Raw genomic sequence first — 11,342 nt, forward strand, 5'->3', positions numbered from 1 at the left:
AGGGCAATTGTCACGGTGTTCTGGTATCCTTATGCACTGTATCTATGATTCACGGCGAGAACATGGTCCTTTATTACTTGTAGAAAAAATGGTTTAAAAAAATTCTTTTTAGGGGTGCCGGAGTGGCTCAGTCAGTTAAGTGTCCAACTCCTGATCTTGGCTCAGGTCATGATCTCACGGTTCGTGAGTTCGATCCCTGCATCGGGCTCTGTGCGCACAGCATAAAATCTGCTTGGGATTCTGTCTCTCCCGCTTTCTCTGCCCCTCCCGTGCTCACGTGTTCTCTCTCTCAAAATAAAGAGACTTAAAAAAAAATTCTTTCTAAAGGTTTGGAGAGAGGGAATTAGTCCTTCTCACGTGCTTGTTTCCGCCCCATTTTAACGGGGAGGACTGCCTCCCACCCCGAACTGGGTTGTTGTGAGGGTCAGTGAGTGATTCCATCTCCTTAAAAGCACAGTAGGTGCTCAGCAAACGTTACCAACACGACAGGGCCATACGCAAGACCCGCCTCTTGTCACAGGGACAGAAAGACGTGGGCTATTTCGCATCAGACACCCAGGTGTGATCCCTGCTGTGCCCCCCTCCCCGACCCCCCATACCCACCCAAGCAGCCTGTAAGCCTCATTTCCTCTACCTGCTTTCCCTAAGATCTGGGTTCTCACCAGGTTTTAGGGAAGACGAATGTTCTGGTACCTGCGTCCCTATGTGCTAGGGAGGGACACACAGAGGAAGAAGCCGCCTCCAGGAGGGAGTCAAGTCACACACAAGGCCCAGGGTGTTGGTCAGAGGTGTTTTATTGCAGGGAGGGGGCTCCGGCATCCCGCGGCGGCTATAACCTGGGGACAGAGGAAAACAGTCAGAAGGTTTGGATCAGCACAGAAGAAAGTGCCAGTGAGATGAAGACATACTCAACCTCTGGTAACTGGGGTGTAACTGGGGCCTGAGGGTGCACGAGGGGAGGGAGGGCCCCATGGCCTCACCCGCTTGACACCCCCCGACTCTAGTCTGGGCCCTTCCATCTCCCTTTGGGGCCTCTCCCCGCCCCGGCTCTGGGTTCAAGTGCATCTGGTGGGCTGCCCTCCCTGGGTCTGGCCAAGGGCTCGTTCTGATTTAAGCAGCTTAGAAGTGCTTCTGTCACAGCCGAGGGACCAGTCTGCCTGGCAGGGGAAGGGGAGGGCCACTCACTGGATCTCGCGGAACGCCCGCCTCTCCACGAGCTTCACTTTGTACTTGCGCCTGAACCTGCACAAGGGAAGGGAGAGGTGAGTAACCGGCAAGACCGCCAAGCGCAGGGAGTTTCCCGACACCCTTGCTCCCCCCACCAGCCCCGAAGCCTCACTTGGCTCTCTCCCGAGGCTCGATCATGTTTCTCTTCTGGAAGCTCTTGAACCGGTCGCGGAGGATATTGCCTTCGGGCTGCGGGACGCAGAGAGGGAAGCCTCAACGGGGGGCCCTCTCACCTCTCCACGGGGCTCAGCCTGGCCCTGAGCTGGGGGGGGTGGCGTGTACGGAGGCACAGGCCCGGGCTGGGTGTGCAGGGATCAACGGGAGGGAAGGAGAGGGTACATCAGGCAGGGGCAGAGGCCAGGGGGCGGAGGGCAGGGTGCACGGTTGGCACACTACTGAAGCAGAGCCGGCCGGAGCCCCGAGGCGGCCCAAACCGTGCGGTGCCCATGCTGCGGTGAGAAGCCAAGGGCCGCTGGGAGCCACGGCAGGTTCTGAGCCAGGGAGGGACAAGGCCCGTTCTGGGCTTTAGGGAGACCTCTCTGGCACTGAAGAGGGGGAAAGGGGGGGCCAGGAGACCAGGGGCTGGGAGGAAAGGCCTTCTGAGGGTCACAGGCTCAAACCCCCACACCAGCCGGCCCCTCACCCCCGAGGACCCCGTGCCCTCAGCCCCCAGGCATCAGCCCAACCGGCCCATCCCGGGGGCAGCCATAATGTCGCCCACAGCCCCTGGGGGCACGGGGAGCAAGGATGGGATCATCACCGGGCACCGGGGCCCCCCTACAGCACGTCACCCCACGTGGGCAAGTACCTTTAGGGTCCTAAGCGAGTCAGCGAGCTCCGAGCTGAGCTGCACGTCGATGTCGGGGTCCTGATACCTGGAGAACACGGGCGGGGGGCGTTCAGAGGATCCGCCTTGCCCAGGGCAGAGCCCAAGGGCCCCATTCGGGCAGTGGGCCTCGGAGAACGTGGGGCTTCGTGGGGGAAGAAGATGATCTCCCGGGAGGCCCCCCGCCCTCACCCCCAGCCCGGCGGGCCTCACTTGAGCCGCCCCAGCCTGCGGGGCCTGTCCGCCTCGGCCAGTCTCCGCGCCCGCCGCTGCTCCCGCCGTCGCGCCAGCTCCGCCAGTCGCCTCGCCACCTGGGCCTTGATCCCACGCAGCCTGAAGAGCTCCTGGTGCCGCAGCCGGGCGGCCCGCACGGCGGCCTGCTGCACTCGCTGCGGGAGGGCCGGGCGGGTCAGTCAGGGGCCGGGCACGGGGCCGTCCCCGGGGGACCTTCCCTCCACCGGGCGGCCCCCTTCACAGCAGCTGTCTTCTGAGGCCCCCCTTCCTTACCCACGGGTGGCCCACAAATCCCACCCCCCAAGTATCAGCACCAGGGCAGCACGGACTTGATCCCCACTGCACGTTCCCCACTGCGTCCTGAGCCCAAGTGGTGCCCGGAGGGAACCAGGAAACGGGTCTCGACAGACCAGAGCTGTGAGGACCGCAGACAGCACAAAAAAGCAGGCCGAGGGGTCAGAGAAGGCAGGCCGTGAGCACGGGAACAAGCAGGCCACGGGGGCAGGAGAGGCCGGGGCCTGCGGTGCTCACCATCTTCCGGGCGGCCTTCTCCCGCCGCCGCTGCTGCTCGGTCTTCTTCTCCACGGTGGCCGGGCGCGCGGCCACGACTGAGGCCTCAGCTCCCTCGGCCTGCTCCCCTCCAGCCTCGGGCCCCTCGTCCTGGCCCTCGCCCGACTCCCCCTCCCCGTCGGACTCCTCCAGCAGCCCCTGGCACATCTCCTGGAATGTAGACTCCTGGAGGGGGAGGGGCGGAAGGGACAGGAAGCGGGGTGTCAGGGGCCGGGCACCCCGAGGGCCAGGGTGGGCGGGGCCGGGGAGAGGAGCAGGCGGGGCGTGGGCTCACCTGGGTGGCAGCCTGCTCCGGGCTGGGCAGGGCCAGCTGCCGCTGCAGCCTCTCTGCCTGCTTCTGTCGCTGCAGCTCGACCTCGTGGGCTGCCAGGAGCAGGGTCTGGAGAGGAAGGGGTGGAGGTGAGGACCCGGGGGTCACAGACAGACCGGGCCCTCTCACCTCCCATCGGCGCCCCCAGTGCCCAGCCCCTCCTCCCCTCCAGGGTCTCCCCAAGCAGCCAGGAGGGCCTCTGCCCCCAAACCACCCTCCGCTCCTTGAAGGCCGGCCGGGTCCCTGCCCACGGTAAGGTTTCGTTTACGTGACACACAGAACAGGCGATTCTGTAAAGAGATCTGCGGGAAGGACAGCGGTGGCCGCCTAGGGAAGATGGGGCAGGGGCGGGGGGTGATGGCTGACGGGCGCCCTACTCTGTCAACGTTCTAAAAACCCTGAGACCGCGCCAGAAGCGGGTGAATCCTGAGGCTGAGGGCGGTCTCTGCAACACCGTCGGGCAAAGACTCAAGACAGACTGCTCTTCCCAGGTCCCCCCCCAGCGCCCACGTCAGGCCGGACTCAACGACCGCGGCCACAGGCCCCTCTGCTCGCGAGCAGCCTCACCCCACTAACGCTCGCTGTGACGGGGCCTCTGCACCTACAGGTGAGGACCCCGCTCTGTCCATTCCCGGGGGGCCACGAGACACCCTCTCTTCGTGAACGAGGCTGAACCGCACCCGCCCGCGTGTCCCGCATCTAACGGACCTGCATTTCTCTCCGGGAACCTGTGCTCTCCCGGGGGACAAAGGGCTCGTCCCCCGTCCACGACCCCCGCGGTTAACAGACATCTAGGTGACAAATGGGGACTCTCACAGCCAGGTTCTCCCATTGCTAAACTATCCTAGGCCTTAGAGAAATCTCGCTGGTCAGGCTGCTCACTGTTCATTGAGACCTTTTGCGCCCCTGTCCCGTGGACCGCCCCCAAAGGTGGCCTGGTCTCATGTACCTCCGGGTCTTTGTACACGCTGTTCCTGAAACACCCATTCCCCTGTTCCCGTGGCAAACTCCTCCTCAGACATTTGGTCGAAGCTCTGATGTCCTCCTCCTCCAGGAAGCCCTCCCTGACCCCCAAGTCTGGATTTGGCAACCCCTCTGGGTCATCACTGTCTGGGAATGGGTCCGTCCCCCCACCCCCACTGGACCACGAGCCCCAGGGGGGCAGGCCGGGGGCTGCCGACTCCCCAGCAGCGGTGGGCACAGAGGAAGTGCCTGGCGAGGGCACCAACCAAGCGGCCAGGCGACGACGGAGGAGGGACCCGCTCAGGGCCACGTACCTGGTGGTCCTCAAAGGACGGGTTGTAGGAGGCCCCGGCGGGCGTCACCTCCACGGCAGGGACCTGGGAGGGCTTGGCGTGCAGATGTGGCGGCCGCTGCAGGAGGACAAGGCAGGATGAAGCCCGGGAGCCCGGGACCCGAGAGCCCACAAGCCGGTGCGGGACTCCAGGCTCGGAAGATGGCAGGGGCCTCAGCAGCGCCCACAGCCTTCACACCGGGAGGGCCTGTGCGTCCGGCATCCAGAGCAACGGACACCGGCTACCCACCCGCTATGCTACCCTCGGGAGCCACGTCCCCAGGACAAGCGAGCGCCCTGCAGGCAGGGGCTCTGCCTGCCTTCCCTGAGCAAAGCCCCTGTGACCCCCGTGGGGGGCCGCAGTTGCGGAAACACAGGGTACACGGCACCGGTCGCTGACGCCTGCGGCAATGTTGGCAGAGGGCGCGAGGCTGTCTGACCTGCCTCTGACCTGCGTCGCTCAGAGCAGGGCGCGGGTGACACGGGGCTGACGGAGACCCCAAGTGTGGCCCTGGGCCCTGCGGGAGCTCGTGACAAAGGCGGGAGGTGGTTGCCTGGGTGGCACGGTCCGTTAAGCACCTGACTCTTGGTTTCAGCTCAGGTCGTGATCTCCCGGTTCGTGGGTTCAAGCCCCGCATCAGGCTCTGGTCTGACAGCTTAGAGCCTGCTTGGGATTCTGTCTCCCTCTCTTTCTCTGCCCTCCCCCGCTCGCACTCTATCTATCAAAAATAAGGAAACATTTAAAAAAAGAAAGAAAGGTCCACCCAGACGGAATCTGAAGGCAGAGGCCGTCAGTCTCCAGCAGAAGCCCAGGGGGGAGCCCTGGAAGAAGCCCTCTGGCTCCCGCCCTCTCCCCACACCCACCGCCCGCGGGTCCCAGGGCTTCCGCCCAGGGGTGTCTTGCCTCCGTCCCTGCACCTCCACCCCCGCATGCCACAATCCCACCTCCAGACCGTGGCCCCCACCTCTCCTGCACGAAACCACTCAAAATAAAACTCTGAAACCTGAGTGGTGCTCCCTCCCACCAGGCCGGCCTCCTCCCCAGCCTGCTGCACGAACCCACCCTGGTGTCCCCCAGTTCCCTGCCCCCCATCTAGGTACAGCTGCCACCCCCAGTTAACTGGCCAACACGGGCTTCTTTTCAGTGACCTTCGCTCATCTCCCCGGGGCACCTCCTGCTGACCGCCAGCCTGCTCTCTCCTCCGGTTCAGAGGCACCAGGTTCCCGCACGTGGGGTCTTGGCCACAGGCAGAGACTGAGGCGCCAGGGCCCCTGTGCAGAGCAGCTCCTAGCACCCCAGCCCTCCCCCGAGCAGTCGCCCAGGACGCCCTGCTGCCGCGGTCTCACCTTCACTCCTTTCTTCTTGGTCTGCTCCAGGAAAAAGGCGTCCTGGCCAGCCAAGGGCCGGTCCAGGAGGTCTGTGGAGGCAGTGAGGGGTGGCTGCTGGGGGCTTTCCAGTGTGGCCCGAAGGGCTCCCTCTGATCCCTCCCCCTTCACAAAGAGAGCACTGAAGCACACACGAGAAAAGGACTCGGGCTCCAAGGGATTTTGAGTGCCAGGCAAAAGAGCATATGGAGAGATCCAGAAAGCAGAAGGGAGCCGAGGCTGAGGGGCACAGGGTGCCCTCAGGAAAGGAAAGCCACTTCCAGATGCTGAACTCTGCTGAGGATCACCAAATACACACTTGCAGAGCGCTTCTCTTAAACACTGTGCTCTTGTGCGGTGCACAACCTGCACAAATGGGCATGGCAGCCGAGTCCCCACCCACAAGTGACAGCAAGGGTACTACTCACTGTCTTTGGCCCAGAGGTCATAGAAAGGCCGCTCAACGGTGTCTTGGGGCCCAGGCTTGGCTTTGATCGCAGGAGGGTTCCGAAGCCGGGCCTGTGCCTTGCGCACCTCCCGGGGCAGCTCACCCTGTTTGGCCAGTTTCTCCCATAGCTGCTCCTTCCGTTTGAGCTTTCTGGCATTGGGGACCTGGTGAGCAAGGACACTGGGGCGAGGAGAAGCAGCAAGTTGGAGTGGGTGAGGCAGAGGCCTGGCTCCTCCCGGTCGGGCTCCCCCACAACCCCCTGCTCAGCAGCCCCCGTCCCAAGCACCCTCTCCAAGGCGAAGCTCCTCGTGGATCCTCCTACCCCTCCTGCCTAGCTTCAGAGCCCATCTCCCCAGGTCCGTCTCCAGCCCAGGCGTCTGCCCTGACCAGAGGGCCAACCACACAACGGCCTCCGCAGCCCTCGCCCTGCAGGTCTCCCGGGGCAGCTCAGCCGTCACCTCAAAACAGACCTCAGGTTTGCTCCCACAGCCCCTCCTCCCACATCCCCACCTCAGGAGCCGCCCACTGTCCACTCCATCACCGGTCCAACCTCCCCTCCTTCAGGCCTGTCACCAAGCCAGCCCGACGGGCCTCCGGACGGCCCCCCTCCACCCCGAGCTCCTGGCCGGGCCTGGGCCCTGCACTTGCCTGCCTCGGCCACCACGCCCCAGCCTGTACCTCGCTTCCCCCAATCTGCCCCCCCAAAGCCGCAGGCCGCGCCCCGTTCCTCTCCTCCAAGTGACCCTCACCTGCCCCACCCCCCGGAACTCCTCAGGGCCAGAAAGCGAGTGGCAGCTGCTGTGAAGACGGAAAGACGGCTCCGGGGGTGGCGGGACACTCACTCTTTGGGGACAGGGACCTTGGACGTGTTCTCTAGGACGAGGTCAACGCGAAGGGGTTTCTTGAGTAGAAGTGACCTTTTCTGGCTTTTGGTTCTCTTCTTGTTCAGCTCTGGGAGCGGAAAGGAGAGGAACCCAAGGCTCAGGCCTCCTTACTTCCCGACCCCCTCACCCCAGCGCAGACATGGCGGGGGGGGGGGGGGCGACCCCAGGCTTCTACCTGAGGACAGACGTGCCCAAGGTGTCCAGGCTCCGACCACCCCCACCCCCATTTCACGGGCAGCCCTGTGCTGGGAGCAAAGAGTCAGACCCACAGCCCTGCCCACTAGAGGCTTCCGGACAAGGCACAAAAAACGGCCACAAAAACAGAAACGCTAACGAGAAAGAAGGCGACCAAGTGACAAGGAGACTCAGGACCCAAAAGAGCTGATCCTCAGCACGACAGTTTTCTGCCTTTTTCGACTGAGCGTGAAAGGCAAGAACCCCAGGACAAAAGATACTAGGGCAGAACCCACGCCCTTCCGTTTTCTACACTCCTTCACAACACAGACTTCGCTCATCTCTGCTCCCACAATGAGAACACTAACGCCTACCTCCACGATCGTCTGGAAAGGTAATCGCTATTTTTTAAAATTATTTACTGACAGTGCGCATGAGTGTGGGGGGGGGGGGGAGTGGAGACAGAGAGACAGAGAGAATATCCCAAGGACACGACCCGTGAGATCCTGGTCTGAGCCAAACTCAAAAGTTGGACGCTTAACCGCCAGTCACCCAGGCACCCTGAAAAAGGAATTATTGCAACACAGACACGGCAATCACCTGGGAAAGCCCATGATCGCTATTATCGTCACCCACCCAGCCTTTTTTTCTCTCCCTTGTGTCCCCAGGACCTGAAACTGAGAGCCACGAGTCAGTCAGTCACATGCCGTTGGAATTGCTGTCGCACTGGAATGGAGCCCGTAAGCCACAGCCAGACTGACAGGCCACGAACAGTGCCTATGCGTTTCCTTTCTGTTTTTTGTACACAACATTTTTTTAACGTTTATTTTTGAGAGAGAGAGAGAGAGAGAGAGAGAGAGAGAGAAAAAGTGCACACCAGCGTGCAAACAGGGGAGGGGCAGAGGAGAGGGAGACAGAGATTCAAAGCAGGCTCCGGGCTCACAGCAGAGAGCCTGATGGGGGGGCTCAAACTCGCTCACTGTGAGATCATGACCTGAGCTGAAGTTGGACGCTTAACCAACTAAGCCACCCAGGCGCACCTAGCTTTCTTTTTCAAGCCGAAAGCAGGGGCACTTAGGTGGCTCAGTCCGTTGGGTGTCTGACTTGGGCTCAGGTCACGATCTCGGTTTGTGGGTTTGAGTCTCGTATCTGGATTTGCGCTGACAGCGTGGAGCCTGCTTCGGATTCTCTGTCTCCCTCTCTCTCTGCACCCCACCCCATGCACGTTAAAAAAATTTTTTTTTTTTTTTTTTTGTAAATCTAAGGCAGGACCTATAAACTGCTCCTCCTCTGTTCCCAGAGAGACTTCACACTGGCCACAGTAGGCCTTTGCGACCACCCTAGGGCAGGTCCTGACTTCCCCTCACTGTTCACACACCAGGTCAGCTCACTTCTGTGAACATCGATCGCTTCGACATCATCATCTCTCGCTTGCTCAAAGGTTCCTGCACCTCAAAGCAGTGCCCTCCCTCTTTTCCTTTCGCCGAGACACCTCTTCTCATATTCCTTAGAACAGAGCCGGGGACTGGACTCCTACGTGCTCCCCGAAGGTATCCTGTTGTGCTTGCCACGCTCATAAAAGCAGACCCCTTCGCTTGTTTTCTAGCCCTTCCTTAAAGCAGACGTCTACTCCTGGTCTGTTTTTCTCCTTACTGACGGGAAGCCTGCTGCGCACTCCAGTAACCCCTCACTCACCTCTCCAGCCCTTTCCGCGCCACCCTGCCTTTTGGCAGATAAAGGCGCGCAGATTAGCACAAGCTTCTTACCTACTCATCAGAGCAGATCCGCTTATTCTTATTAAACCGCATCTCACAAAAAACAGTCTCCTCCCTTACAGCAAGGCTTTGACTTTGCCTTTCTGCAAAGTTAACGAGAGCCCTGCTACTTTCCATCTCCTCTACTCAGGGGCAGACCCCTACCGGTCTCTCCGTGCATTGAGAGCTGGGATGCCTCAAGAACACCTGACTTGCTATCTTTAGCTTCCTTTCTGTACCGTCCAGGTCCTCGTTTAGGGCAAAGCCTCTTTCTAGCAAATGTCTGCCATCCAAGCCATGATATTAACAGAGACTCTCCAAAAGGCTGAGATGGGGGAGACAAGGCCCCAGCAGGCGCCGCTGAAAGCTCCTTACCTTTTTGCTTGGCGCCGGTGTCCACGAAGAAGAGTTTCTCATCGGGGGCCTCGGATACCAAGCCACTAGGAGACGGGAATGCAGAAGGTCAAAGATGTTGGGAAGGATGCAAGCTGCCGGGGGCGGTTAACCTCTCTGGGACCCAGCTTTCCCCCAGTTTGGCTCATTCAAGCACCTTCTTCCCGCCATGCGTTCCCTCCACGCTAAAGCCTTTCCCTTCGCTTTACATAACTTGCTACTGAACAGAACGTAAAACTTAAAATATTAACCTAAGGTAGGTGCACGGATCGTATTTACACTACAGTTATTATTTACCTGAATCCTAACTTCACACTGGTGGTCCTACACCCAGTAATCTTATCAGTCCCCCAACCTCCCGCCCAGAGTCCCCAACTTCCCCAGAGGTGCCCGAAACGGACGCTCCCAGGCCCCCAGGAGTCCCCTCCCGCCCAAGCACGCTGGACCTCGCACCCCGCCACGCGGAACGGCGCCCGGCTCCCGGAAGTCCCGCCCCACGCACCCGCTCGTGCGCTCCTGCAGCCGCACGTCTTCCAGGAACTGGTCGACCTCCAGCCCCAGCGGCTCCTGAGCGAGCCGCCGCCAGCCTCGCTTTTTATTTCTTGGGCCTCGCCGCCGCCGCCTCAGCGCCGGGTCCACCGACGTGGGCCGCAGCCCAGAAAGCCGGAATCGGCTTCATTTTTCGAGCACCGTCCGCCGCCGCCGCCACCGTCTCCCGGCGCCATCTTGGCAAAGGAAGTATTCGGCCGCGAGCGCCACTCAAAGCGGATTTGTGGCATGCGCGCGCAGATCTCCCGCCCCCTCCCATGACGTACTTCCTGTTGCCTCCATCTTGGTAAAGTGGCTGGAGCGGCAAAGGGGAGGAGATAAGGGGTAAATGTCTCCTCCCTCCTATGCAAATTCCTCTCGTCTGTGGGTCGTAGGTTCGCGGCTCTAACCCTAGGCAAACGCTTTTCCGGCTGCCCAGGAATTCTTTTTTTTTTTTTTTTTTTAAGTCTGCGTGTATTTTTAATTTTTTTATTTAAAAATTGTAAAGCTTATTTATTTTGAGAGAGAAAGTCAGGGAGGAACAGAGAGAGAGAGAGAGAGGAAGAGAGAGAATCCAAGCAGGCTCCACAGTCAGCACAAATCTGGCCCGATGTAGGGCTCAAACTCAAGAACTCTGAGACCATGACCTGAGCTGAAATCAAGAGTGGACCTCTTAACGGACTGAGCCACCCAGGCGCCCCTGTATTTTATTTTATTGATTATCTTTTTTTTTTTTTTTTTTTCATTTTTTATTTATTTTTGGGACAGAGAGAGACAGAGCATGAACGGGGAAGGGGCAGAGAGAGAGGGAGACACAGAATGGGAAACAGGCTCCAGGCTCTGAGCCATCAGCCCAGAGCCTGACGCGGGGCTCGAACTCACGGACCGCGAGATCGTGACCTGGCTGAAGTCGGACGCTCAACCGACTGCGCCATCCAGGCGCCCCTTATTGATTATCTTTAATACAGTTTTCTTTAAAAAGAAAGAGCCGTGGATGGCAGATTGGGCAGAAGGCACACCCTAGTCTCAGAATGGCCTCTCAGTGTTCTAATTCCCAAATCTTGGAAATCCAAGAGCTTTCGGAAATGTCGAGGGTGGGAGCCCAGAACCTCGTTTGCGAGGAGTGTTCGAAACATACTGTTAGAAGTGCAGGCTCCGAGGGATGCCTGGGTGGCTCGAGTTAAGCATTGGACTCGGGCTCCGGTCATGATCTCCAGGTTGGTGAGTTCGAGACCCGCACGGGGCTCTGTGCGGACAGCTCAGAGCCTGGAGCCTGCTTTGGCTTCTGTGCCTCCCTCTCTCTGTGCCCCTCCCGTGCTCACGCTCTGTCTCTGT

General features: G+C 60.3%; 1 protein-coding gene and 2 non-coding genes across 3 annotated transcripts; all 3 read right to left on the reverse strand.

The window, feature by feature from the left end:
• Positions 1–1,181: 1,181 nt before the first annotated feature.
• NOP53 (NOP53 ribosome biogenesis factor) lies at positions 1,182–10,219 on the reverse strand. The gene is given in 13 exon segments (XM_042969757.1): positions 1,182–1,242; positions 1,340–1,416; positions 2,036–2,102; positions 2,267–2,442; positions 2,819–3,022; positions 3,132–3,236; positions 4,445–4,540; positions 5,809–5,879; positions 6,255–6,454; positions 7,117–7,225; positions 9,462–9,526; positions 9,982–10,138; positions 10,141–10,219. Coding segments are annotated over 13 exon segments (1,452 nt in total). The 5' UTR covers positions 10,205–10,219.
• On the reverse strand, positions 1,885–1,993 carry LOC122234414. Its single transcript, XR_006212209.1, has one exon. It is a non-coding gene; the product is annotated as a small nucleolar RNA SNORD23 (small nucleolar RNA).
• On the reverse strand, positions 7,989–8,111 carry LOC122234411. Its single transcript, XR_006212206.1, has one exon. It is a non-coding gene; the product is annotated as a small nucleolar RNA SNORA54 (small nucleolar RNA).
• Positions 10,220–11,342: the final 1,123 nt, after the last annotated feature.

This window comes from Panthera tigris, chromosome E2 (assembly GCF_018350195.1).
Source record: "Panthera tigris isolate Pti1 chromosome E2, P.tigris_Pti1_mat1.1, whole genome shotgun sequence".
NCBI lineage: Eukaryota > Metazoa > Chordata > Mammalia > Carnivora > Felidae > Panthera > Panthera tigris.